This window comes from Strix uralensis, chromosome 32 (assembly GCF_047716275.1).
Source record: "Strix uralensis isolate ZFMK-TIS-50842 chromosome 32, bStrUra1, whole genome shotgun sequence".
Taxonomy (NCBI): domain Eukaryota; kingdom Metazoa; phylum Chordata; class Aves; order Strigiformes; family Strigidae; genus Strix; species Strix uralensis.
Genome location: NC_134003.1, coordinates 1,466,000 through 1,493,906, shown reverse-complemented (window position 1 = coordinate 1,493,906; position 27,907 = coordinate 1,466,000). Strand labels below are relative to the sequence as shown.

Here is a 27,907-nt window from a genome sequence, read left to right as displayed (position 1 = left end):
CCGGGGCTGGGCGCGGAGCGGAGCGGAGCCGGCGGAGCCCGCGGCCCTTCCCGGCCCCTGCCCGGCCGGGCCATGCTCTAACGGTGCCGGTACCGGGGCGGAGCGGGGCGGCGGAGCGGGGCAGCGGCCACCCCCCGCGCCCCCCGCCCGGAGCGCGGCCGGGACGGGAGCATGCGGATCCTCCTCTTCCTCTGCCTCCTGACTCTCGCCGATACCCACGGGCAAGGTGGGTACCGGGCACCGGGCACCGGGCACCGGCAGCGCGGGGCTGCCCCGAGTGCGAGTCCCAACTCCGCGGGCAGCGGCTCCGGGTCCCGCCCGGCCCCGCGGGGGGGGAGGGTGAGAGCGGGGCCGGGCGGGGAAAGCGGCGGGTTCGTCCTCCGGGAACCGGCGGTTCGGTGGGACACCCCCCCCCCCCCCCCGCACCTCCTCCTCCCCGCTGCGGGTCCGGTCCCCGTGTGTCCGTCCCCCCCCCACCTTTATTGTGGGTCCTGATGGAGCCGGGTCCCGTTCTCCGGCCCCCCGCCGCCCCGGGGATGCGTCGGTTCCCCCGGTTTTGGTTCTGTTGATGCCCCGGTGTGGGGTCAGTGAGGTCTTGTTGCCCCCTCCCCGCTTTTGGGGTCCTGGACCCCCCCCCCCCCCCCGCCCCGGGGCTGTCGGGGTGCGGGGCGGGCAGCGGCGGTTGGACGCGGGAAGTTGTGGGTGGCGGGAGCCGGGGGCGGGGGGGGGGGGGGGGACGACACCCCAGGGTCAGCGGGGTGCCCCAGCAGTGAGGACGCGACCCTGGGCACCCCAACTGCTGGGGGCGAGGGGTGGGGGGCTGAGGGTGATGGGGGGGAGGACCCGGCGATGTGGGGGCTGCCGTCCGTCTGTCCGTCCATCCGCAGGGAGCAGAGGGGGTGTCTCGGGGGGGCAGCCCTTGGGAGAGGGGCCGGAGGAGCGTGGGCCACCCTCTTCCCCCCCCCACTTGCTTTCCAAAGCTCGCAGCACGCCGGGGGGGGGCAGCCGAGCCCCCCCCCCCCCCCCCCAAAGCCCTGTCTGACCCCCAAGGTCTGCGCGGTGCCTTCTCGGGGAAACTGAGGCACGGGGAGATGCTGGGCCAAGGTCACGCAGAGCAAGAGGAGCAGAGCGGGGGGGGGGGGGACACACACACGACACACACAGTCCCGCTCCCCAAATCTCGGCCTCCCCGCCCCGCCGGGCGAGGGGAGCGGGAAACCCGCCATGTGTGCAGCGAGCTGGCGGGGTCTCAGCCTTCAGTCCCTCCGCAGGGCTGGAGCCCGCCCGGCCTCGGCTCCTTCCCCGCTGCAAAATCCAATCTAATTTTTAATTAAGGGGGCGGCGTTGCTAAGATGCCAGGAGGAGGGGGGGGGGGGGGGGGGAGAGGAAAAAAAAAAAAAAAACCCACAACCTAAAAATTGAGTCGGCTCGGGGGTTTAAGAGAAGCGTGTAAAGCCTCTTAGGGGGCCGGGGGGGGGCAGGTCCCCCGCACAGGGCTGGGGGAAGCGTCGTGGGGCTCCGCTGCCCTCCCAGGAACAAAAGCGCCCGCTCTCCCGCCCGGTGCCATGTGGATCCCGTCGGCGAGAGGGGCCGAGCTCCGGCATCGCCGCTTCGGCGCAGGGACGAGCCGCCAGGCTGGGCCGGGGGCTCCCGTGGGGATGGGGGGGGGGCGGGTCACATCGCTGGTGGAGACCCCCCCTGAGCAGCCCCGGCCCGTCGCCGTCCCTCTTAAGTTTTGCTCTCGGAGAGAGGAGCCTTGCTCTAAACCGGGGTGCTGGGGGGGGACGGGGGGGGTCCTGCTGCTGGCAGGGGGGGGAAAAAATTTGGGGTTCTCCCCGCTGGAACCGGGGCCGTGCTCCACGCGGGGGGGGCGGGGGGGGTGCCGGTGCCATTCATGTGGTTGCACACAAAGATGTTGAATGGGTTTCATCACTCTTCATTTCTCACTAAATAATTTTCTGTATCTTATCTAAATGAAACCCATTATTCTTCCCCCCGTTTCAATCACTCGCCGTGATTGCGCCTCAAATTGAAATATTTATTCATTTTCTGGGCGATTCTTCTTCTCTTTCTCTCTGTGGGTTGTTTTTTTTTTTTTTATCCCTTCCCCCCCCCCCCCCCCCCCGCCCTCCTTTTCCCTCTCAAAAGCAGCAAAATTGAAATGGTGAAGAGATGGATGGGGGCTGATGGAGGAGTGGCAGCGGGGGCTCGTCCTGGGGGGCTCATACCAGCCCCTCGTGGCTCGTGGGCCACCCCAGCATGTGGCTCTGAGCCCCGGCACGCTCACTGCATGCCCCGGCTGAGCCCCGCTCCCCCGGGAGACGTCACCGCTGAAGGAGCAGGGGTGGCACCGGGTGGTTTGAGGTCAGGTTGGTCCCTTTGCTGGTGACTTTTCCGGGATGGAGCCGGGATGGAGGGATGTGGCCCCTTGGCCTCAGATTTCCAGGGCAGGAGGGACGATGGTGCCAGGGCCACCCCAGCTGGCCCTGCTCCGGGACGTTGATGCCCTCGGTGGCTCCCTGAGGGGGATGGAGGTGATGGAAGGTCCTGGCACAGCCTGGGGGGGGGGGGTGATGGGGCTGGTGGTGGGCACCTGCCTGTCCTGCGGTTTGTAAGGTGACCGTTGTGGGCTGCGGGGTAATAAAAGCCCCCGGGGGGACACTCTGGGGCTGAGATGTGGAGGTGGGGACAACGGTGACCCTCACGCCCCCCAAACCCCCCACCGGAGCCGGTGGCGTTGGGCATCGCGCCCTGGCCGTGGCTGTTCGGGGAGTGGTGGTGATGCTGGTGGCCCTGGGGCTCTGCCTGATCCTGGGGGTCCCCGGGCTGCCTTTGGGTGCTTCCCTGGGGTGACCCCCCTCCATCCCCGTGGCACGTGGTGCCTCGGCCCAGCGCTGCCCTCCTGGAGGAGCTGATCCGGCTCCAGTTTGGCCTCGCCATGCAGCATGCCCACCCCCCCCCCGCCCCGGTGCCACGTGGACCCGTGCCAGCCATCCCCCACATCCCTTCCGACCCCCATCCCTTCCACCCATGGGTTTTGGGGGGGTCACCCCGCAGCAGGATGACACCCGCAGCCGCCCTTCAGGAAACCATTTTGGCAACTGGGATGGGGCCTCGCGGGCACTGGTGGGGTTTTGCCGCCGCTTTTCCCTTCTGAGAGGCGGGAAGGGGACGAAGCCCCTTCCCCGCTCTGGGGGTGCCCCCATCTTTCCGCCGCGGAGCCGAGCGAGCGAGGGATGTGCCGCAGCCCCGCGGGAGGGGTCTGGCCCGGGGGGGGGGGGCCAAGGCAGCCTTTGGGACGGGCCCGGCCGCGGCAGCCACCGCCCCGTGCCAGGACTTGCCTGGGCAGCCCGTGCCAGGGCTGAATCACCCGCTGCCGCACCGGGACCCGGTTTACTGGTGGGGAGGGAGCCAGCCCGACCGCGGACCCCCCGGCAGCGTCCATCCCCCCCCACCTCACACCGGCAGCAGCATCCCGCCCGTTTTCTGCAGGACCCGGAGCCGTCCGTTTGTCCATCCGCAGTGACCTCTGGCAACCCAACCCTCAGGAGGTGAAATCAGGGTCGTTGGGCACCTCTCTCCCACCGACCAGAGCCGAGCAACATTAATTAATTCCCATCCTTTAATTCGGGATTGGTTTAATCCTGAGCCAGCTTTCCTCCTGGCCTAGATCCTACCTGGGCTCCCACCGCCCGGCTCGCACGCCCGTCCCGCTGAGCGCATCCCCGGGGATGCCGGAGCCGGGCTCCGGTCACGGGCCCGCGGCACACGGCGACTGCTCAGCCCCGGTGCTCCGCTCCCGCCGTCCGTGTGTCCGTCCGTCCACCCGCCACGCAGCCCCCGCTGCCGCCGCGGGGATTAGAGCTAACTCTCCATAAAGATTCCCCTAATTGCTTGCCTTACCTCAGGTTTTATCATCAAAGCATCCGTTATTCCCTCTCTAGCCTCCTTTTCTTTTTATTATCTCTTAATTAATCACTCTAGCTTTCACACTTAGCAGATAATTACAGTCTCCTGGGCACACAGCTCATTTTCATAACCTCCTGCTCCCAGCCAGGAGTGGGCACGGCGCGGGAGTGTGGAAGACGGAGGGGACGGAGGGACCATCCCGCGCTGGCACCGGGACCCCCCCTCCCCACCCCATCACGTCTCTCGGTGGCAACCAGGCCACCACGTCACCCTCCGGAGCGGCGAGCGGGCAGGGCCGGCTACCAGCCCCACGGGGAGGATGCTCGGGCGAGGCGCGCGATGGGGCAGAGTTAAGGGTATTTGGAAAAGGGATGGAGCTCTGGGCCGGGCTCCCGGTGGCGCTTCGCTGGGATGGATCTCTCAGGGCTGGAAAAGGAGCTTCTTCCCACCACACACCCCCCCCCGCCCCAGTCCCGTCGGCGTGGCATCGGACGTGGCGCAGCCGGTGACGCCAGGCCCTGGTGCCGGGCTGGATCCCAGCGATGCCGGGGTCGCTGCCGCAAGGGGATGGCGGGAAGGAGGGATTTAAAGAGCAAACCCACTTGGGGAAGGCGCAAGGAAGGGAAAAAGGGGGAGAGAGGCCTTTTCTGCAAGGGCTGGGACATAAAGGGCTGCCAGCGCTGCCATGGCAACGGGCGGATTATGATCCAAATGGAAATCAAAATAAGAGGGGGGGGGAAGCGAAAGAGTGGAGTAAAGGAGGAGGGGAGGAAAAACAACTTTTATTTCCAATCGGAGAGCGGTTGTGTGCCTTGGAGGGGTTGCCATAGGAACAGCAAAGAAAAGGAGCCGGGGAAAGTGTGCGTGCGGGCGTGCAAGGGAGCGTGCGGGCGTGCAAGGGAGCGCGCATGTGCGGGGCAGCGCGAGGGAGCGTGTGGGTGTGCGAGGGAGCACGTGCGGGCGTGCGAAGGGGTGCGAGGGGGTGTGGGTGAGCCCCCCGCCCCGTGGCCGTGCTGGGGGGGCTGCGGGCCAAGCGGCGGGGCGATGCAGAGGAGCGGGACGAAGGCCGCGGGCCCCATCGCTGGGGTCTCCTCCGGGTGAACGCGTCGCCCTCGGTCCCTGATGCCAGGGACGCCCCGTGAGGTTCGTCCCGTGGGAGCTGCGGGATTGGGGGGCACCTGGGCTGCCCCCGAGCATCCCCGCGGGCGTGGAGGTGGGAATATCCCGGTGAGGTGCCAAGGACAAAGCGGGGCTGGTCTGGGTGCCCGGTGATTCCCATCGCTCCCCCATCGCTCCCCTGGGCAGAGCAGGACCCTCAACCCCTTATGGAGGGGGGCGGGGAGGCTCCAGCCGCCTCTTCTCATGGTTCCTCCCTTCCCTTTTTGCTTTTTTTATTTTCTAATTCAAACCCCCCCGACGTTTCAAGTGGATTTGATTGAAAATAATAGTTTTAAACGTTCAAGAGGGGATTTCCCGTCCTGCATCGCTGGCAGCCTCGGTTCGGGGCATGTGGGGCTCCGGCGCGTGTCCCCCGGGGAGGGCTGGGGGTGCTGAGCCCCCCCTGGCCAGGCCCGTGGTCTGCTGGAGGCGTCTCGGGGGGTCGTGGTGGGCCGGGGGATGCAGGGTGCGAGGAGGAGGCAGGAGAGCAGCAGTGGGGGGAAACTGAGGCACAAAGCGCTTCGCTTTCACCACCGACGTGGGCAACCCCGGTGCAAGGCGCCGGCTCGGCACGTGGCGCTTGGCCCGAAAAGCTGGGGAGCAGCGAGAAGCAACCCCCCCAAGGCTACATGTTCCCCCTCAAAATGCCCCCCCAGCCCCACCAGCCCCTTCCCGGGGGTCCCAGCCCCTGCCCGCTGCGGGGAGCTGAGGGTTAAGCTCTGGTTTTTCTTTCTCTCCCTCATCTTCCAGAGAGCCTTGGCAGGAAATTCCTCAAATTCCAGGCTTGTGGGATCATTGCTGGGCTCTGACCGCAGGAGCGGGGAGCGGGAGCCAGGGCTGCTCCCTCCGGCTCCAGCTTCTCCTGAGCAGGATTTGCAGAGCCCCAGAGGGGAGGGAGGGCTCTGTGTGTCCCCCCCCGCCACCATCCCCAAAAACCCGGGGTCACCCCAGTCAGAGACACGATGCTCGTACCCCCCCCCGAGTTGCGGGGACCCCAGCACCCAGTGTGGGGTGAGCAAGTTGGGGTGGGGGTGGCTGGGCTCAAAATTCCACAGGAATCCCCCCCCCCCCCCCCCCCAAGACATCCCCAGTGGGGTGGTGGGTCCCTGGGTGACCCAAGAGCCCCAAATCCTCACAGTGGCAGGGGGGGGCACGTGGCTGGTTTGGGGTGCGACGTGGCAGCTGGGCCGTGGGGAGCCCTGTGGGTTGGGTGGGCAGCTCTCGGGGCGGGGGGGGGGGGGGGTCCCACCCCACCGGGTCGCCCCAACCACCGCCGCCGTGCTGATGCCTCCGCAGCTGGGCAGGGGTGGGGAGGGAGAAGCTGGTGGGGGACGAAGGAGCTGAAATTCCGACCCATGTTCTCCCTGTGGGAGCCGGGGGCGAGGGGACACCCAGGCCAGGGGGGTGACCCGGGGTCCCCACGCTTTCAGGGTGCAGCCAGAGGGTGACGCCAACCCGTGCCCCGTCCCCATCGATTTATTTTTTTCCCCTTCAAACCCATTTCCTTCAGGATTAGGGTGTTGTGTTTTTTTTTTATTAAACCCCGTTTGCCGGGGATGGAAACTGCCAACTCGTCAAATTTAACCTCATCTCCTTCCCGACGCTCGCGGCGCCGGTCGGGCCTCGAGGTGCCCGTGGGGAAACTGAGGCACGGGGCAGGCAGGGCCCCTCGCACCCACCATCCGACGGCTCCTGGGGGGCCGCAGGCGAAGCCGGGGCTCGGCCTCTGACTCATCCGATTCCAGACGTTGGGACGCGGAGGCCCGTATCGGAGCCTCGCGCGCTCACAGCTGCTTGTCCCGATTCAATGTGAATGATAATCCCATTATTAAGAGATGTCTCATTAAGACATCTGTAACGAGAGCGCTTACCAGCAGCTTGGTGGAAGGATGCCAGCGCTGTTTAAATATTTTTTTTTTTTCCCCTTCATTAATGATTAGGGATTTTTATTTCCCCCCTCCCCGTTTTCCCAAAGAAGAGCTCCCCTCCCCCTCCGTGTGCACACACAAACAAAAGTCTTAATTAGACATTGTTCCTAACAGGGATATTACACAAATTAATTAAACTCAAGCCAATAAACAGCGCTGCTCCATAATTCTGACAGCCCCAGAAATGAAGAGGAAATAACAAGGGGAGAAGCTCCGCCAGCTCCTTCTGTCTGCTGGGGGGGTGCGGGGCACCCGCACCCCTGGGTTCCCCCCCCCCAGCAGTTTGGGGGGCTCAGGCTGGGGGGGGAACTGAGCTGGGGACCTGCTGGGAGGTGCTGGGTGTCCCTGGGGACATTGGGTGGGGTGGGATGCGCTGGGGGGGGGGGCGGGGGGGGGGGGGGGCTGAGCTGACCCCAGGAAAACCGGGCAGGAGCAACATCTGTAGCGTCCCGCACATCTGCAGCCCAGGCCTTTGTCTGGCAGCGCCGGGAGGAGGAGGAGGAGGAGGAAGGCTGGGGTGCAAAGGCAGCTCCCACCCGCGCCCTCGCCCCTTCTGCAGGGCCTCTGCCCCCCCCCAGGGGTGCTGCGGGGCCCCCCTGGAGCTCATTTGGGGGTGGCGCAGGGGTGTCCATCCTCACCCCAGGGTGTGCACGTGGCTGCACACGCGTGTGCACACACACGGCCCCCGCTCATGTGCCCAGAGCTTGGAGACACAGACATTCCCGTGCAAGCACACGGCTGGCGCACACACGCGTGTGCACACACACGCACACACTCCTGTGCAAGCCCACAGCTGGTGTGTGCCCCCCCCACATTGCCCCTTGTCACCCCTGCACACTGGCCTTGCCCGGTGCCCCCCCCCCCCCGGCCCCCCTCAGCCCTCCATGCCCCCCTGACCCCTGCAGCCCACCCGTGCCCCCCACAGTCCCCCATAGCCCCTCCATGCTCCCCCTGTGCCCCCCACAGACCCCCACAGCTCCCTGTGCCCCCCAAAGCCCCCTGTGCTCCCCGCAGACCCCCACAGGCCCACGTGCCCCCCGTAGACCCCTGCAGCTCCTCGTGCCCCTTCATGTCCCTGCAGCCCCCCTGTGCCCCCTGCAGCCCCCTGTGCCCCCCAAAGCTCCCTGTGCCCCCCCAAAGCCCCCCGTGCCCCTCCATGTCCCTGCAGCCCCCCTGTGCCCCCCAAAGCCCCCCATGTCCCCTGCAGAACCCCACAGCTCCCCACATCCCCGCAGCCCCCGCATGTCTTTCCATGTCCCCGCAGCCCCCCCACAGCCCCCCTCCGTGCCCCCCCATGTCCCCGCAGCCCCCCGCGCCGCCCCGCTGGGGGCCGGCCGAGCCCTTTGTCTTTCTGCCTGGCTGCCCCCTTTCACCGGGATTAACGGCGGGAGAAAGGGGCCGAGTTTTTCCACCAACTTTGGGCGGCCAACGGGTCCTTCCCCAGCGCAGGGCAGGTGGGAGGGAGACAAAGACCCCCCCAGACCCCCCTCCAGCCCCTGCCTGCACTGGCGGGGCCGCAGCTGTGGGCAGGAGCGGGATTTGGAGGGGACAGAGATTCCTGCCGGGACCCCCAAACTGGGGACCTCTTGGGATGAACCCTCAGGACCTCTTCAGGGTGGGGGGGGGGGGCTGTTCCCTACGCTGGACCCCCACGTGTGGCCTTGGGGACATGCACCGAGCCCTGGGGGGCAGCAGAGGGCTCCCTGGGGGGCAGCAATGGGAGGGCGCAGCCCCCATGGACCCCCCCGCCCCGGTCTGGCTCCTTTGCCATACCGCACTACAGCAATTCATTTATTTTCTTCTATATTTTCCTCTCTCTGCCCGGCGCTGGTTTATATTTTATTGGCATCTTTGCAGCGCTGAAAGTAATGTAATTACGAGGGGAATTTATATGTTGTTTCGTAAGTCGGGAGTTCATTTTTTTTTATATTATTATTATTAGGTGGGGAATATTTAAGGCTCCTCGGGAAGGAAAAATAGAACCCAATTCCACCACGTCATCTCCCCCGGTATTTATGCCTCTTCCCAACGAGATTTTAATTGAAAATTGTTTTGCATGGTCCCCGCGTTGCGGACTTTTACCCTGCCTCTAACGACGACCGGGGGCCTCGGCCCGTCTCCCCCCGCCGTGTGCCCCGGGCTGGTTGTAAAAAAGCAGGAGATTTAGGTGAAAAATTCAGGGGTGGGTTGGGAAGAGGAGCGTGGGGTCACGCCGGCGGCGGAGGGGACGGGGTTCCCTTCTCCCGTCTCTCTTTGGTCTTCCCCGTGCCTCAGTTTCCCTGGGAGGATGCTCAGCATCTCCTGGGGACCATGGCAACCGGAGGATGCTGCTCCGGGGAGTGGTACCCGGGGTGCCAAGGCCTGTCCCTGCCGCTGGTGGGGTCCAACACGGCAGCGCCCGTCTCCCCGCCCGGGGAATAATCGAGGCGGAATATTTGATGGGCTGGGAAATGAGCTGCTAAATTTGTTGGGAGATTGGTGTCACCAAGCGATGGCGACCGGGCCGGGAAATGAGAAATCGGGTGGTTACGGCAGATGCCGGTGCTGCGGCGTGGGGGGGGGGGGGGACGTGAGGCAACGGTTTGCTGGGGATAGGGAGGGACGGCAGAGCCGGGGTCACCGCGGGCGCTGGGGTGGCACGGAGGGGATGGGGACCCCCGGGGCTCCGGGGGATGCTGTGCCGGGGGGGCCACGGTCAAGGTGACCCCAGCCAGGGCGCGGGGAGATGGTGGGGACCCGGCGCTGCCGAAAGCGGGTGGGGAGGGGAGGTGGTGGGGCCGGGGGAGGGGAACCAATCTCCTCCTCATTTGTTTTTATAATTTTGCCTTTTAAAAAATGAAAATAACTGGAGCATCCTTTCCCCGGAGAGCTTCGCTACCACTGGCTTCGGGAGCGGGGAGCGGAGGGGGGAGGCACGGAGCGGCCCCCGCCAGCACCCTGCCAGCCTGCTGGGGACGCTGGGGACACCCATGTCCCCAGCCACGGGGAGGGACGCGCAGCCCCGGGGGAAACCGAGGCACAGCGCAGCCATGGGGGGGGGGGCGGGCATGAGAGGTTTGCGGGGGCTCCCGTGCCCCCCATGCCTGGTTTTCCCTCTCGGGGAGGGGTTTGGGTTAAAACAGCCCCAGTTTCGCTGCCGCCATTGCACACCCAGAAGTATCGGGGTCAACCATAGCGTCAGCCGGGTGAAGCGACACCCCCAAAATGGTGGGGGGGGGGATGTTGGGCTGGATGCGGCCCCGTCCCGGTGCCTCCCGAGCCCGGGCGCTGGGCGCTCGCCAGCGATGTGCTGGCGTCATATGATGGTGTTGAAATACTTTCCGTTCCTGCCGGGATGGGGAGGACCCGCCAGCGCCGGGAGCAGAGCCAGGGCCCAGGGTCCGGAGCAGCCGGGATGGGGACAGGGACAACGGGCCACCGAGGATGCTGGTCTGGCAGGGACAGGGACAACCGGCCACCGAGGATGCTGGCACGGTGGGGATGGGGACTGGGATGGGGACAACCGGCCACTGAGGATGCTGGCACAGTGGGAATGGGGACAGGGGGCTACTGAGGACACTGGTGTGGCCAGGACAGGGACAGGGACAACCAGCCACGGAGGATGCTGGCACAGCAGGGATGGGGACTGGGACGGGGACAACTGGCCACCGAGGACACTGGTGTGGCAGAGATGGGGACAGGGACAACCGGCCACTGAGGATGCTGGCATGATGGGGATGGGGACAGGGGGCTACTGAGGACACTGGTATGGCCAAGACAGGGACAGGGACAGGGACAGGGACAACCGCTACTGAGGATGCTGGCACGGTGGGGACGGGGACAACTGGCCACCGAGGACATTGGTGTGGCCGGGATGGGGACAGGGATGGGGACAACTGGCCACCGAGGACACTGGTGTGGCCGGGATGGGGACAGGGATGGGGACAACTGGCCACCGAGGACACTGGTGTGGCCAGGCCAGGGACAGGGACAACTGGCCACCAAGGATGCTGGCACAGTGGGGATGGGGACAACTGGCCACCGAGGACACTGGTGTGGCCGGGATGGGGACAGGGATGGGGACAACTGGCCACCAAGGATGCTGGCCCGGCAGGGATGCTCCCAGCTCCCCGCGCATCACGGAGCCGCGATGGCGGGATTCAATTAATGAGGAATTAAAGGATCGTAATATTCAATTAATGTCAATCAGAACGGGATTACAGGAGAGAGATTTTGGTCAAACGGGGTCGGTGCCTTTTTACTGAGGATGCGCCGGGGGCCGATAACGAAGCCGGGAATCGGGGGGGGACACAGAGATTTGACCCCCAACCGGTGCGGCCGGTCTCCGGCTGCTGGTCCCCCCCTGGTGTCACCACCCCAGGGTCCCCCCCCCGGAGCCGCTGGGGCTTTGCCACCCCCCGTCCAGCCCCGTTAGCGTTAAAAAGCCGAAAGAGAAGAAAATAGAAGAGGGTATTGAGCGACTTCGAGCGGAAGCGGCTCCTCCTGCCAAGCTGCTGCGCGAGCGGAGGAGCCTCAGGAATTGTGGACGGCGACGGGGACCCTCTCCAGCAAATACCAGTTGACATGCTGGGAGCTGCGGGCGAGCGCTGGGCCAGGCCGTGTGGCCGCTGGTCGGGGCCTAATCAGGGCCGGTGGTGAGCGGGGGATGATGCGGGAGATGCGGGGGGCACCCCCAAAGCGAGGACACCCCCCCCATCCCATCTGGGAAACCTCTGCCGCAGCCCCCAGGGTCAGGATGGGACCCCAGGGACACGCAGCATTGGGGGGTCAGCGGCTGCCACCAGCCCCCCGTGTCCCTGCCCTGAGCCAGCGCCGGGTTTAGCTTGAAAAACCAAAATTGTCGGAGCCTAAAATAGCCCCAACGGCGCGGCAGGGGGGGGGCGCGGGGACGTGCCAGGACCCATCACATCTCCGCACCGGCACATCCCCGCGGCGAGACACGGCACCGCTCGGCCAGCGCCCGGCAGGATGGGACCCGCGGGGGCTGCGGCCGTGTCCCCACTGGGACCCCTCAGCTGGGACGGAGCTCAGCCCCCTCCCGTGCCTCAGTTTCCCCACGCAGCCGGTCGCGGGGTGCGCGGGGTCCCCTCCATCCCCGCTGGGTTATTGAGCTTTTTTTATTTTTTCTGTACCATTGCCTCGCGCCGGGTGACGAGTGGCTCTGGGCGCTGGCGCTGTGACAGCGCGGGGACAGCAGCGGGGGGACAGGGGTAGCAATGGGGGGACAGGGACAGCAGCAGGGGGACGGGGACAGCAATGGGGGGACGGGGACAGCAATGGGGGGATGGGGACAGCAATGGGGGGACAGGGACAGCAATGGGGGGACAGGGACAGCAGTGGGGGGACGGGGACAGCGGTAGGGGATGGGGACAGCAGTGGGGGGACGGGGACAGCAATGGGAGGACAGGGACAGCAATGGGGGGACAGGGACAGCAGTGGGGGGACGGGGACAGCGGCAGGGGATGGGGACAGCAGTGGGGGGATGGGGACAGCAATGGGGGAATGGGGACAGCAGTGGGGGGGATGGGGACAGCAATGGGGGGACGGGGACAGCAGCGGGGGGACAGGGACAGCGGCGGGGGGACGGGGACAGCAGTGGGGGGATGGGGACAGCAATGGGGGGACGGGGACAGTGGTGGGGGGACGGGGACAGCAGTGGGGGGACGGGGACAGCAATGGGGGGACGGGGACAGTGGTGGGGGGACGGGGACAGCAATGGGGGGATGGGCACAGTGGTGGGGGGACGGGGACAGCAGCGGTGCCCCGTCCGCAGCACCCAGCCGCGGCCTCATCCTGCCTCCGCTCCCGTCCCTCCCTTCCCGCTCCGCCGGGCAGGGCCCCAGGGAAGCCAAATCCTCTTTTCTCTCCCGCAGAATAAAACCAGTGGAGGGTTTTGGGTTTGGTTTGTTGTTTTGGTTTTTTTTTTTTTTCCCCTCCCTGCCTAAATTTTTTTTTTTTTTTTTTGGTCCATATAAATAGAAGCGAACAACTTGGGAAGAGGCAAAAGGGGGAAAGGCTTAAATTTAAAAGCAGCGAGAAGAGGAAGGGGAGGAGGGAGAGAGATAAAATAATAATAAAAAAAAAAAAAAAACCTCCAGCGCGGGGAGATTTCGCTCCATCTGAAAGCTGTCAGCGCGAATAAAAAGCTTTTCTTTGAACCCGGAGTTTAATAGCGAGAGGAGAGAGAGGGGGATTGGAGCACCCGCCCCGGGGCTTAATCAGCCTTCGCCGGAGAAATGGAGGGAGACAGGGCCCGGAGTGGGGCTCCCCGGCCCCCCCCGCCGCCACGCGTGGGCCCGTCACGGCCCCGGAGACCCCCCCCAGGCCCCCCGCCCGCCCAGCACACGCGTGTTCGCCTGCTCGCGCGTCCCAGCACGCGTGTGTGTGTTCCTGTGGTTGTGGGCGGGCGCTGCCGGGCACACGTGGGTGTTCCCATGGATACAGGCGTGTTCCTGTGCTCACATACGTGTGTTCCCATGGACACAGGCGTGTTCCTGTGCTCACATACGTGTGTTCCCATGGATACAGGCGTGTTCCTGTGCTCACATACGTGTGTTCCTGTGCTCACATACGTGTGTTCCCATGGATACAGGCGTGTTCCTGTGCTCACATACGTGTGTTCCCATGGATACAGGCATGTTCCTGTGCTCACATACGTGTGTTCCCATGGACACAGGCGTGTTCCCGTGCTCACATACGTGTGTTCCCATGGACACAGGCGTGTTCCTGTGCTCACATACGTGTGTTCCCATGGATACAGGCGTGTTCCTGTGCTCACATACGTGTGTTCCTGTGCTCACATACGTGTGTTCCCATGGATACAGGCGTGTTCCTGTGCTCACATACGTGTGTTCCCATGGACACAGGCGTGTTCCTGTGCTCACATGCGTGTGTTCCCATGGATACAGGCGTGTTCCTGTGCTCACATACGTGTGTTCCCATGGACACAGGCGTGTTCCTGTGCTCACATATGTGTGTTCCCATGGACACAGGCGTGTTCCTGTGCTCACATACGTGTGTTCCTGTGGACACAGGCATGTTCCTGTTCTCACATACCTGTGTTCCCATGGACACAGGCGTGTTCCCATGCACACATATGTATTTCCATGCACACATACATGTGTTCCCATGCACACATGCAGAATCCATGCACACATGCACATTCCCATGCACACGTGTGTATTCCCATGCACACATGCATGTGTTCCCATGCAGACATGTTCCCATGCACACACACACAATCCACGGACACATGCATGTTCCCATGCACATGTACATGTTTCCATGCACACACGCACGTGTTCCCATGCACACAGACACACACTCCCATGCACACAGGCACAATCCATGCATACATGTATGTTCCCATGCACACAGACACAATCCATGCATACATGTATGTTCCCATGCACACAGACACAACCCATGCATACATGTGTGTTCCCATGCACACAAGCACGTGTTCCCACGCACACACGCGCAGTCCACGGACACACGCATGTTCCCACGCACGCACACACACGTTCCCACACACACAGGCATGGCCCCACACACGTGTACCCACGCACACACGTGTGCATGCACGCTCAGAGCCCAGAGCCACCGTGCCATGCGTCACGGGGGTCGGCGTGGCGGGATTGGGGGGGGCCGCTCCTGCCTTTTAAGCCTCCAGCCCTTGGGAAGCGCCCGTCTCCTCGGCGTCATGTCAAGGCCCCGCGACACGGAAAGACTTTCAGCGCTCGCTGCGCCGCGGCAATCGCTTGGCACGCGGCCTCCCCCGCGCGTCGCCCTCCTCCAGACTAAACAGCCCTTGGCCCGGCAAGACGGGCAGCGCGGGGGGGCGCTGGATGGGGGGAGACATTAAGTCCCCCCCACCTTGGTCGCTTGGGGCACCCGGTAAAGCCCCTTCGAGGCGGGGAGGGGGGCAGAAGCGCTGCGGCGCTGCCGGCTCCCACGCTGGGACAACCCACTGGTGACCCCCTGCCTCGGCTGGCACTGGGGGGGTGGCACCGGCACCCACCACCCCGGTCCCTGCCGCGGGGAACCACCGCCTGGGTGCAGGAGGGTCCCAGCGATGGGTGTTTTGGTGCTTGGTGGGCACGGGGGGGGCTGGTGGTGGTGGCAGCCCCCCCCCACACCGGGTGGGTACCACGGGGTGTCCCCACTGCGGCGGTGCCCTCGTCCTTGGAGGGGGGGAGGGAGCTGCCTAAACACCCGCCGTGGCCGGTTGCCCGCTGCCAGGATTAGCAGCCCAGTTGGGGTTTGCTGGAGCCGGGGCCGGGCAGGGGCAGCAGCCCCGGGGGTGCTGGCAGGGCGGGCAGAGGGCAAAGCACCCAGAGCGGGCAGCTCCTCGCTGCCTGCCGCTGTCACCGTCACCTGCCGAAGATATCACCCGTGCTGTGCCAGGACAGCCCGGTGCCAGCCCAGTGCCATGCTAGCCCCATGCCAGGCCAGCCCAGTGCCACCGCAGTGCCATGCTAGCCCCATGCCAGGCCAGCCCAGTGCCACCCCAGTGCCATGCTAGCCCCATGCCAGGCCAGCTCAGTGCCACCCCAGTGCCATGTTAGCCCCATGCCAGGCTGGGCCAGCCCAGTGCCATGCTAGCCCCATGCCAGGCCAGCCTGGTGCCATGCTAGCCCCATGCCAGGCCAGCCCAGTGCCACCCCAGTGCCATGCTAGCCCCAAGCCAGGCCAGCCCAGTGCCATGCTAGCCCCATGCCAGGCCAGCCTGGTGCCATGCTAGCCCCATGCCAGCCCACCCCAGTGCCATGCTAGCCCCATGCCAGGCTGGGCCATCCCAGTGCCATGCTAGCCCCATGCCAGCCCACCCCAGTGCCATGCTAGCCCCATGCCAGCCCAGCCCGGTGCCAGCCGGTGCCAGGCCGGCACTGCGTGTCACACAGGCAGAGGGCTGGGGGTCCCCCCGCGCTGTCTGGCAGGCGGCCGCCGCTGCCTGCGCCTCCTCCCGCCTGTCTCGCCCCCCCTTCCCCGGCTCTGATCTTCCCTCACGCCCACCACCTCTCTCCAGGCACCTTCCTCTTTGATCTCCGCTCTGCTTTTTATTTTCCCCCTCCCCTCGGCCCCCCCATTCCTGCTCCATCCCTCCCCTCCTTCCCCCGCCTCTCCCGCTCTCTCCTTCCCTTTATCTTCCTCCATCCCTGCTCCATCCCCTCCCGGGGGGCCATGGGGCCGCGCAGACGTGGGCTGGGGCTGGGGGGGGCCGAGGGGGTGGCACGGGGTCACCCCAGGGTGGCCGGGAGCAGTGACTGTCCCCAGATCACCGTGGCAGGCTGCAGGTCCCTGGGGCACAGGCCAGCGGTGCTGAGAGGGCTGGGGTGCCCCATCACGAGGATCCCGGGGTGCTAGATCTGGGGGTGTCCTATCCCCGGGGTCCCTGGGTACCCCATCCCAGGGATCCTGGGGTGCCCCATCCCGGGGATCCTGGGTGCCATGTCCCAAGGATTCTGGGGTGCCATGTCCCAGGGATCCTGGGGTGCCATGTCTCACAGATCCTGGGGTGCAATGTCCCAGGGATCCTGGGGTGCCAAGTCTTGAGGATTCTGGGGTGCCCCATCCCAGGAACCCTGGGTGCCATGTCCCAGCAATCCTAGGGTACCAGGTCCCAGGGATCCTGGGGTACCCCATCCCGGGGATTCCAGAGTGCCATGTGCTGGGCATCCTGGGGTACCCCATCCCAGGGATCCTGGGGTGCCATGTGCTGAGCATCCTGGGGTACCCCATCCCAGGGATCCTGGGGTGCCATGTGCCATGTTCTGGGTTGCCATATCCTGGGGTACCCCACCGCAAAGATCCTGGGGTGCCACGTCCCAGCAATCCCAGGCTACGAGGTCCCAGGGATCCTGGGGTGCCATGTGCTGGGGATCCTGGGGTACCCCATCCCAGGGATCCTGGGGTGCCGTGTCCTGGGGTTTTGGGGCTGCCTGATGCTGACTCTCACTGTACCCGTTGGCACAGCTGGACACCCGGGGACATCACTCGTACCCCACCCCGCGCCAGCACCCGCGGGCAGACACCGGATCGGTCCCCCGGGCGTGGCGAGGAGGGTGCTGGGAAGGGAGGCAGCAGCCTGGGGCCACGGTGCGGGGATTTCGGGGGCTAGTGGGGGGGTTGTTTGTAGGATCAAAGGCAGGAGGAGCCCCCGGCTCTCTGGGGACCCAGCACACTCTGGGGATGAACCGGAGCGGGTTGGGGTGCCCGAGCTGTGGCAGGGGCACCCCGCAAGCGGCACAGTTGTGCCATGCCAGGCCCAGCCAGGCCACAGGCGGAGGCCGTGCTGGGGGCTTAGCGGCTTCGTTATCCACAGCTCACTCATCCCCAAAAGGGATTTCTGCCTCCCCCTCTCCCGCGCCACGGTGGAAATAATTTGAATATTTTAGGAAATAAACCTTTTAAGGGGGGGGAACCGCCAGTGGAGAGGTGGCTCCTCTGCCGTGACGCCCCTCTCCCCGCTGCCCTCCCGGGGTCCCGGTCCCCATCCCCTGCCGTGTCCTGCTGCACAGGGCTGGGGTGCGGCAGAGCCCGGTTTGGGGGGTCCCACACTCCCGGCAGCCCCTTCAGGGACCACGGGCAGCTCTGGGGGGGGCCCTGGTGGGGCCGTGCTGGAGGCAGCTCCGTGGCGCTGGAGCCGCTGGCGTGATGGAGCACCGGGCGCTGGCGGCACGGCCGCTGGCATGTGGGGGGCACCCCCAAGCCCTGGCTGACCCCCCTGCTCTGTCCACAGCGGCACAGACGCGGTTTGTGGAGGAGCCGGAGGACCAGACGGTGGTGGCCGGCCAGAGGATTGTCCTCTCCTGCGTGGTGCTCAATTACTCCGGGATCGTGCAATGGACCAAAGACGGGCTCGCCCTGGGGATGGGGCAGGGCCTCAAAGGTACCTGTCCTGTGTGCTGCGGGGTCCCGCGTGCCCTGGGCAGCCCCCGTGTGCCCGGGATCCCGTGGGCACCAAGGATCCCACGTGGGCCAGGGATCTTGTGTGCCCTGGGCATCCCCTGTGTGCCTGGGATCCCGCGTGTGCCCAGGATCCTGTGGTCACTGGGCATCCCACATGTGCTCTGGGCATCCCCTGTGTGCCCGGGATCTCGCGTGTGCCCAGGATCCTCTGGTCACTGGGCATCCCACATGTGCCCAGGGATCCCCCGTGTGCCAGGGTCCCGCTGGCTGCCCATGTCCCCCCCAGGGGCTGGCAGTGGGCTCAGGCACAGCCCCCCCCTGGCCCTGCCCGGGCTGTACCCAAACAGGCAGGAGCTGCTCCTCCATGAACAGGGAGGGGGGTTCCCATCCACACCGTCCTCTCCTCCCTGAAAAAGTGGCCTTGGAGCATCCTCCCAGCCCTGCAGAATTTGGGTGAACCCCCATTCCCTCCGTGCTGACCCCCCCTCCCCGTGTCCCCGCAGCCTGGCCGCGCTACCGCATCGTGGGCACGGCCGACTCGGGCCAGTACAACCTGGAGATCAGCGACGCCGAGCTCTCCGATGACGCCGTGTACGAGTGCCAGGCCACCGAGGCCGCGCTGCGGTCCCGCCGGGCCAAGCTCACCGTGCTCAGTAAGGAGCCAGCAGCCCCCCCACTGCCCCCCACGTCCCCCCCCACTGCACCCCGCGTTCCCCGCAGGCAGCGTGGCTGCTCGCAGGCAGGGGAAAGGCTGTTGCTGCCTGCGCTGCCGCCCTCCCCCTTCCCTCCAGCAGCCGGGATGTGCCATTATCTTTAATGCCTTAATCTATATTCACGCCGCGGCTGAGTTACGGGACCTACGAGTGCAGTAACTTTGATTTCCCTGACTTTTGTGTCTTGTAAAAAAAAAAAAAAAAAAAAGGAAAGAAGATGCTGGAGCCGCAGCGGAAATGTTGCATGAATGGGGTTTTGGGGCGGATTTCTTGCTTTTCTTAATTTATTTTTTTTTTTCTCCTTCTTCCCCTGGCATTGAAATTCCCATTAGAAAGACGGGAGAGAAAAGGCGCGCGAGCGGGAGATGTGGCCGGGGTACTGATGTGGCACGGCAGCCACTGGAGCAGGGAGGGTCCCCCAGGGACCCCCCCAGCCCGAAAGGGCCACATTTGGCCTGGGGGGGCTGTGAGTCAGTGGGAACAGTCCCCCCCCACCCCCCCCCGAGTCTTTGGGGTGGCACTGCCAAGGCTGGGGGTACCTGGGGTCTCCTCCTTACCCTGCCAAGCTCAGCGGGGCCCCCTGCATCCCCTGCCCAGCGTGGGGCTCAGCTGGGGCAGGGCAGGGGGTTCCCCAGGTGGGGGGGTCCCTGGGCAGAGGAGGCTCCTGCGGGTATTGGGGTCCCCAGGCAGGGAGATACTTGGGCTCAGGGGTCCCCAGGCAGGGGGTTCTCCAGGGAGAGAGGTCCCCAGGCATGGGGGTCCCTGGGCAGAGGAGGGTCCTGTGGGTATTGGGGTCTCCAGACATGGGGGACCCCCCTGCTCCACCCATCCTACTACCACCAGACAGCCAGTCCCCATTTCCATCCTTACCAGCTCCCCGGGGCGGTTCGCAAACACGCACCCAGCTCCTCATGCATGGCACGAACCCCCTCTCCACGAGCCCCCCTCTCCAAGCCCCCACCTTGGGGACACCCCAAATCAGGCCACCGCACCCGGCTCGTGCCTCCTGCCCGGCTTCTGCCGGCACAGGGTTCCCTTCCCGACGCCAAACGGCGCCTTTACCTCTCCCCGAGAGCTGAGCCCTAATAAATCAGTAACGGGGCTTTAGCTCCTGATCAAAACAGGGATTAATACCCAGGTGGTGCCGGCCCAGTTGAGGCTCCTCTGCCAAATGCTGCCTGCACTTGCAGGCAGCAGTGAGGAGATCTGCCTCCGCTGCCCGTAATGGCTCTCCCGTTATCAGAGCAGCATCAATTTTTCAGCGTCATGTGGCGCGGAGCGGGGCCTGCCTGTCCCCGGGCAGCTGGCACCCACCCGGTGTCCCCTCGCCCCTCTGCAGTCCCCCCCGAGGACCCCACCATCGACGGAGCCCCTGAGATCCTGCTGCGTGCCGGGACGCCGTACAACCTGACCTGCCGGGCACGCAGCGCCAAGCCGGCGGCCACCATCGTCTGGTACCGGGACGGGCTCCAGCAGGACGGAGCCGTCACCAGCACGGTAACGGGGACATACTGGGACCCCGCGTCCATCCCCTTCGCCCCACGCTGTGCTTTGGCATCCCCGGCGCGGTGCTGGGAGCCAACGGGGACTGTCCCCTCTCCCTGGCAGGAGGTGTTGGCCGACGGCAAGCGGGAGACGACCACCAGCCAGCTCGCCATCAACCCGACCGACCTTGACATCGGGCGGGTGTTCTCCTGCCGCAGCACCAACGATGCCGTCCCGGCGGGCAAGGAGACCTTCGTCAAGCTCAACGTTCACCGTGAGTCGGTGTCGGGGGCGGAGGGGACGACCCCTGCGTGTCGGGGGCATCGGGGTGTGGCTGGGGCAGGGAGCGGGAGACGAGTTCTTGGGGTACGTGGACGTCGTGGGGTGCCCGGGGTGCCCCAGCCCTGTGGTTGGAGCTGGGTCTCCGGGGGGGGGATTCGCCCAGTCCCACCCGGCCGGTGCCGGCTGGAGCCTGGGCTGGGACTTGGTGGTGAACACCGACCTCCAGTGGCTGCTGCGGGAAGGCTCTGCCGGGCAGGGGCCTGGCACCCACCACCGGCACCCACGGTGGGTGGGGATGATGGGTACCCACTGCAGGAAGGGATGCTGGGTGCCCACAGCAAGCACTCACACCGAGAAGGGATACTGGGCACCCGTGGGGAGCACCCACACCAGGCAGGGATGGTGGGTATCCACACTGGGAAGGGATAAGGGGTACCCACACTGAGGAGGGATGCAGAGCACCCACAGTGAGCACCCACGATGGACAGGGATGCTGGGCACCCACACTGCGAAGGGATACTGGGTGCCCATGGTGAGCACCCACACCAGACAGGGATACTGGGTGCCCACACTGGGGAGGGATGCAGAGCACCCACAGTGAGCACCCACGATGGACAGGGAGCCCACACTGAGCATCAGAGCTTTTGGGACCCCCCCCCACCCCGGTGGGCCATGCCCTGGGTGTCACCATGGGGAGTGGGTGACACGGGCAGTGCCGGGCAGGGGGATTGTCCCTTTGTCCCCTCTCCCTCTGCCCTGCCAAGCCTGTGGCACTGCCCGTGACGGCTCCATCCACCCCCCCACCCCCCCCCCCGCAGATCCCCCGACTGTCACCTTGTCCATCCAGCCCCAGACGGTGCAGGAGGGCGAGAGGGTCGTGTTCACCTGCATGGCGACCGCCAACCCCGAGATCAAAGGCTACAGGTGAGGGGCCCGCGGGACCCCAGGACGTCCCTCCCCAACCTCCTGGCTTGGCTTCAGCATCATGCGGGATGGAGGAGGTGGGGGGGGGGGGGGTGTCAAACGGGACCCTGGGGGTCCTGCGTGCCCCCTGAATGTACCCGCCTTGCGTCTCTGCCCTCCCCCCCCCCCAGGTGGGCCAAGGGGGGGGTGATCATCGAGGATGCCAAGGAGAACAAGTACGACACGCAGGTGGATTACACCTTCTTCACGGAGCCCGTCTCCTGCGAGGTGCACAACGACATCGGCAGCACCAACGTCAGCACGCTGGTGGACGTGCACTGTGAGTGGGGCAGCTCCCCCCCCCCCTCCCCGGCACCCCCAGGCTGCTGCCATGCCCCGAACTCTGCCCCTCACCCTCTCCCCCATCTCTCCAGTCGCCCCTCGGATCGTGGTGGACCCCAAACCCACCGTCACGGACATCGGCTCCGACGTCACCTTGACGTGCGTGTGGTCCGGCAACCCGCCGCTGACCCTCACCTGGACCAAAAAGGAGTCCAACATGGTAGGGTCTGGTGGGGGGTGGTCTGGGGGGGTGGCAGGGGGGGGCTCTGTGTACCCCCTCCCTGATGTCCCACGGCGCTTGCACCCAGGTCCTGAGCAACAGCAACCAGCTGTACCTGAAGTCCGTCACGCAGGCCGACGCGGGGCAGTACGTCTGCAAAGCCATCGTCCCCCGCATCGGCGTGGGCGAGCGCGAGGTCACCCTCTTCGTCAACGGTGAGTGACCCCCCACCCCAGGGGAGCCAGCCCCAGCCCCCTCCCCGTGCCAGCCCCGCGATGGATTGATGCGGTTGCGATGCCCGTGACCAGCCCGCGGTGTGTCCCCCCCCGCCACCTTCTCAGGGTTTCAGGGTCAATCCCCCCCCCCACCCCACTTTGCCTCCCCCAGGACCCCCCATCATCTCGAGCGAGGCCGTGCAGTACGCGGTGCGCGGGGACCGCGGCAAGGTGGAGTGTTTCATCGGCAGCACGCCGCCCCCAGACCGCATCGTGAGTGCCGCGGCGGGGGGCCGGGGGGGTGCTGGGGCCGGCGCTGAGCCGCGGGTGCTGACACAGCCCCCTCTCCCCCACCCCGGCGGGACCAGGCGTGGGCCTGGAAGGAGAATATTTTGGAGGCCGGGACGCTGGAGCGGTACACGGTGGAGCGGACTAACACGGGCAGCGGGGTCCTCTCCACCCTCACCATCAACAACGTCATGGACGCCGACTTCCAGACCCGCTACAACTGCACGGCCTGGAACAGCTTCGGGCCGGGAACCGCCATCATCCAGCTGGAGGAGAAAGGTAGCGCCGGCTCGGCACCGGGGCTTCGGCGAGGGCAAGCGCCCTCCCGCCGCGGCCACCCCTTGGCGGTGCCACTGTCCCCAGCTAACGTCTCCCCGTCTCCTGTAGAGGTTTTGCCCGTGGGCATCATCGCCGGGGCCACCATCGGGGCCAGCATCCTCGTCATCAGCTTCCTCGTGGCGCTCGCCTGCTTCCTCTACCGGCGCCGGAAAGGAAGTGAGTGGGGGGGCACGGGGCGGGGGGGCTGCGGCCATGGCAGAGGGGACCGTGGGTGCCACCCGTGGGAGGATGCTGCCAGCGGCCACCTCCATCCCCGGTGCCACATGTCCCCAGGCCGCAAGGACGTCACCCTGCGCAAGCTGGACATCAAGGTGGAGACGGTGAACAGGGAGCCCCTGACGCTGCACGCGGACCGCGAGGAGGACACGGCCAGCGTCTCCACGGCCACCCGTGTCATGAAGGCCATCTACTCAGTAAGGGACACCCCACGCCAGGGCAGGGGGGGTCACCCCACAGCACCCTTCCCCACACTGGGCCGGATGGGACCGTGGAGGAATGAGTGTGTCTCTCCCCCCACCCCTCTCCTGCAGTCGTTCAAGGACGACGTGGACTTGAAGCAGGACCTGCGCTGCGACACCATCGACACCCGCGAGGAGTACGAGCTCAAGGTGCGGGGATGGTGCTGGGGCGCGGGGGGGGTAGAGGAGGGGCAGAGCCCGCTTTTGGCCTGGGAAAGGGGCCAGGACTTTCCCTGCAGAGCCGGGTCCCTGCCAGGCTCAGCACAACCCCCTTCTCCTCGCAGGACCCCACCAACGGCTACTACAACGTCCGCGCCCACGAGGACCGTCCGTCCTCCCGCACCGTCCTCTACGCCGACTACCGCAACCCCGGCCCGGCGCGCTACGACACCCGCCCGCCCTCCCGCCTCTCGCACTCCAGCGGTTACGCTCAGCTCAACACCTACAGCCGCGGCCCCGCGTCCGACTACAACGCTGAGGCGGCGCCGGGTCCCGGACCCCCTCCCGGGACGGCGGGCGGGGAGACGGCAAGCCAGCTCTCCTACGAGAACTACGGGGGTCACGCCGCCTTCCCGGCCGGCACCGGTTATGCCACCTATCGCCTGGGGTACGGCCAGCCCCCCCCCAGCCTGGACCGGGCCCCCTACGACGCCTACGACCCCATGGGCAAGTACGCCAGTGCCACCCGCTTCTCCTACACCTCCCAGCACTCGGACTACGGGCAGCGCTTCCAGCAGCGGATGCAGACGCACGTTTAAGGGCGGGCAGGGGCTGGCAGGCAGCGCCGAAGCCGGTGGGGGGGGTGGTGCAGGCAGCGGGGGTCCGCAGGTACCTCACGACTGTCCCCTGATATTCAGGGGCTCATCCTGACCCTCCTGCCCCGCTTCTCCTCCGGCGGCTGGACTCCACGTGCTGGGCCAACCCCCCCCTGCCCACCCCGCCCCGGGGTTTGCTGGCAGCGGGGACGTGCCCCGAGTCTCTTCGAGCTTCCACTCATTCAGTTCTTTCTTTTTGGTACCTTCCTGGAGGAGGGAGAGGGTTGGGGGGCATCCTCCTGCCCCCCCTCCATTCCCACCCCTGTCCCCCCCCATCTCCATCCCACCCAGTCTCAGCGGGTGCGTGCGGCTGTCGGGGCCGGCTCTGCAGCCTCTGCTCTCCCGCCACCCCGGATTCCGCCCCCACCAAAAGCTCCGCGGGGCCAAATCCTCCCCCGACGGGTCCCCCCAGCACCCCTGAGCCAGCAGGAGCGAGGGGCTGCGCAGAAGCTGCCCCCAGAAACCCCCCCGCACCCCACCGAGACCCCCGGGTGAGGGAGCAGGGAGGTGCTATATGTGTGTATATCCGTGTCTGTATGTACATACATATATGCCCGGTTTCTGGTTTTGCCCAAAAAATCCCCATCCCAGCCCATTTCCATTCCCTGTGCCTTGATTTTGGAGACAGCCCCCCACTCGGGGCCAGCCCTACCCCCCCCCCAACCTTTCCCATCCATCCCACCCACCGACAGCCCCCCACGCCCACCCTCCGAGCCGCGAGCAGGGGGGGTGCCCGGGGGTCGGATGGGCAAGTCCAGAGCCGCAGACCCCCGGCACCCACGTGTGTGTGTGCCCCCCCCCCCCCGCCTCCGTACGCACACTCGTACCTATGGGCCAGGCAGCAGTGGGTGTCGCCCATCCCGCTGGTGTCACCCTGACCCCAGCCAACACCCCGAGCAACACCCAGTTGGACCAGTCGGCTCCATCCCACCACCGCTGGTTTGGGGGTGCGGGGAGGGGGGGGGGGTCCCTCTTATGAATGTATATAAAGGTGTATAGAAGGGGTGTAAGCACCCTCCCAGCCACCAGCGTCACCGCTCCGCACCCCCGGCCCTGGCACGCCCCGGCCCCGAGGGTTTGGTGAATGTTTTCAGCCTCGGCAACCAAACCAGCTGGGAGCGGGAGCTCAGCTGGTCCCCCCAGTTCCAGGGACTGGGAGGCACTGGGCAGCCAGGGACCCCGATTCTGTGTGTGTGTGTGTGTGTGTGTCCCCAGTTTCGCTGCCTGCAGCCATAACGCTCGCCCGGCTGCTGGTTCAGGAGCTGGGGGACGGGGGGGTCTTTGGGGTGCAATGAGTTGTGGTGGGTTTTGGCTGGGGTCATGTTGTTGCCCCAAGTGGTCCCCCAGGATTAGGTACGAGACACACACACACACACACACCCCATGTGTGCACCCACCCCGCGGGGTGTCCCCCAGGGAAGGGACATGCTTCGGGGTCCCCGGGAGCCGGCCCCCAGCAGGCTGGATCCGGCCCTGTGGCGAGCAGGTACGATTTTGAGGGGGCTGCCAGGAGGGTTTGGCAAAGCCGTGCTGCCGACGCAGCCCAACGGCACGGCCGGGGGGGTTTCCCTGCCCCCCTCATTTCCCCCTCAACCCCCCCGCCCCCCAAAAAAAAGGTACTGTCAGGATGGGCCAAACCCTGGAAGGTGCTGAGCCCGCGCCCAGCCTGAGCCTCCGACTGCAGGACTGCGTGCCATTTCTTGCAATGGTGCCTGATTTAACCCCCCAACACCCCCCTTCTCCCCCCGCACCCTCGCAACCCCCCCCCTCGGGGACAGCCCCGTTTCGGGGGGCTCCCGCCCCAGGTGCTGCACCCCCACGTCGATAGCAATAGCCACCGCGGCAGCGCGGGACGGGCGTCCTGCCCCAGCCATCCCCGGGTGTCGTGAATCGAAGCCGAAGCTTTAAATTAAAACTTTCCCGAGGGGGGGGGGAGGGGGGGCGGAAACGGGGCCCCCCAAGGCCACGGCTGAGCCCCCCGGCACCGGGCGAGCAGGTCCCTTCCTTAGCACAGGCTGTTTTAGACCCCTAGAGACACGTATCTGTGATCCCCCCACCCCGCCCCAACCTCCCATTTTTTATTTTTCATTTTCCTTTTTTTTAAATATTATGTACTATATTTTTAGTCTTAAACACGATATATTATATATATTTAATTTTTTTATATATATATATAAATATAAATGTTAAAAAAGGGGCTGCAGGTCGCCTTTGTTCTGCGGGCGCATCGTGACGGGGTGAACGCGAGTGACCCCCCCCATGGCACAGAGTGGCCGGGGGGGGGGGGGGGCGACCCAGCGGTGGCACGACCAGTGGCACTGGGGACGTGGGATGGGGGGGTCCGGTGGCCCCACAGACCCCAACCAAGCAGCCGAGGGGGGGGGCAGGATGCACGCGGGGCTCCGCTGACCTATTTCACCGAAGCTTTTAAGCGGAGCCGATGCCAGGAGGAGCAGGGGAGGTTTGCCAGCCTCTCCACACCCAGCCTGGCTTTATTTTATATATATAATTATTTTTTTTTCCTCCAGAAAACCTTGCAAATAGGCTCGCTTAACGATTTTGTTTCCCCACAAATGTAGCCTATTACTCGGTGTGTTTCCACGCCTGGTTTATTATGCATGAACCAGGCAATTTGCCTGCTGCTCCCGGGGACCCATCTTTAAAACAAAAAAAAAAAAAAAGAAAAAAAAAAAAAAAGGTGCTTTGTCATTCTTAATGGCTTTCGCTGGAGCGAGGAGCGGGCAGATGGAAGCCCGGATCGACGGGTGGATGGACACGGAGGAAAAGAAGAGATATTAAGTTTCTTCGCCGTCCGTAACCCCTCGAACTCGAACGCCGCCGTGCGAACCACCACGCCGGCGGCTTCAAAGCGATCGGCTCCGCTCCGAAACCCAAGCCCCGGAGGTGTCTCTACCTTGAAGAGGCAACCTCCTTTCCCCAGGAAACAAATCTCCCCTCCTCGCCATCCAGCTAATTTATTCCCGAGATGTATTCTAATTTATCCCCCAGGACGGCGGCAGGCTCACCGCCTCCTCGCAGAAATCTCTCGCCTGGTTCTTCCTCTCGCTTCCCTTCCCTCGCGGCCTCAGCCTTCGGCGGAGCAGGGGGGCGGAATTTGGGGTGGGTTGCGTGATTTTCTTTCGCTTCCATCCCCGTGTGCCCGCTCTCCCCTCGATGCGACGGAAAAGGAGGGCGGCAGGCGGGAGGGGAGCGTCTCTGCCAAAGTTTGGGGGTGCAAGTGAAAACCCCCCCCCGGTGTTTTCATGCCCCCCCAAGGACCAACACCCCCCCGCTCTCAGATCTCAGGCTTTTCTCCAAAATCACAGAATCATCTCGGTTGGAAAGGACCTTAAAGATCTTCTAGTCCAACCGTAAAAAAATCCACCCTGCGCCAGCAAAAACTTTACCAGGGGATGCAAACAGCCGCGATTTAACTCCCGAATCGCCCTGACAGCTGCAGCAGGTTAAAAAAAAAGATAAAATTAAATAAAGATTCCCTCAAGAAAACTGTAATTTGTCTCTCAGAGCCCAGTGCCCGATAATAACACGCTGTAACCAAAGAGAGATATGATTCCCATCCCTTCCCTCATCGCTGACTGTCATGCTGGAATTTAATCTTTCAGTCCTCTGTTCCCCAAGCCGGTGATAAAATATAATTTGATTTTGCTCCTAATAAATCACAAGCTCTTGGAGAGAAAAAAAGACAGAGAGAGGGTTGAAAGTTCCCTGAGTTTGTCTGCGTGGCAGAAGGATGGAGAAGTAGGAGTTAACGCCAGCACCCCGGCTCGGTGGCACCCCAGGACGCAGCGAAGCAACACCGAGGTGACAGGGAGGTGCTGCCCACGGGCCTCAGTGTCCCCTCTCGCAGGGGCCAGCTCAGCCCTGGGAGTAAATCGTGACGCGGGGACTGTGGGACAGCGGGACCCAGCGGCCACCCCTCC

At 65.1% G+C, this 27,907-nt stretch overlaps 1 protein-coding gene across 1 annotated transcript; it reads left to right on the top strand.

Moving 5' to 3' along the window:
• The first annotated feature begins 1 nt into the window (after nt 1).
• Nucleotides 2–27,035, top strand: KIRREL1 (kirre like nephrin family adhesion molecule 1). The gene is made up of 15 exons (XM_074853096.1): nt 2–226; nt 17,737–17,886; nt 18,410–18,559; nt 19,959–20,116; nt 20,228–20,378; nt 21,205–21,310; nt 21,481–21,629; nt 21,724–21,851; nt 21,940–22,066; nt 22,239–22,339; nt 22,435–22,633; nt 22,742–22,849; nt 22,967–23,106; nt 23,224–23,301; nt 23,436–27,035. The coding sequence occupies exons 1-15, from the start codon at nt 172–174 to the stop codon at nt 23,907–23,909; spliced, it is 2,274 nt and encodes a 757-aa protein (XP_074709197.1). The 5' UTR covers nt 2–171; the 3' UTR covers nt 23,910–27,035.
• Nucleotides 27,036–27,907: the final 872 nt, after the last annotated feature.

Coding starts and splice junctions, on each gene's coding strand:
- KIRREL1 (XM_074853096.1), top strand. CDS start 172: ATGCGGATCCTCCTCTTCCTCTGCCTCCTGACTCTCGCCGATACCCAC. Junction 21,311..21,480: donor CCCGAGATCAAAGGCTACAG/GTGAGGGGCCCG, acceptor CCCCCCCCCCAG/GTGGGCCAAGGGGGGGGTGA. Junction 22,634..22,741: donor CATCCAGCTGGAGGAGAAAG/GTAGCGCCGGCT, acceptor CGTCTCCTGTAG/AGGTTTTGCCCGTGGGCATC.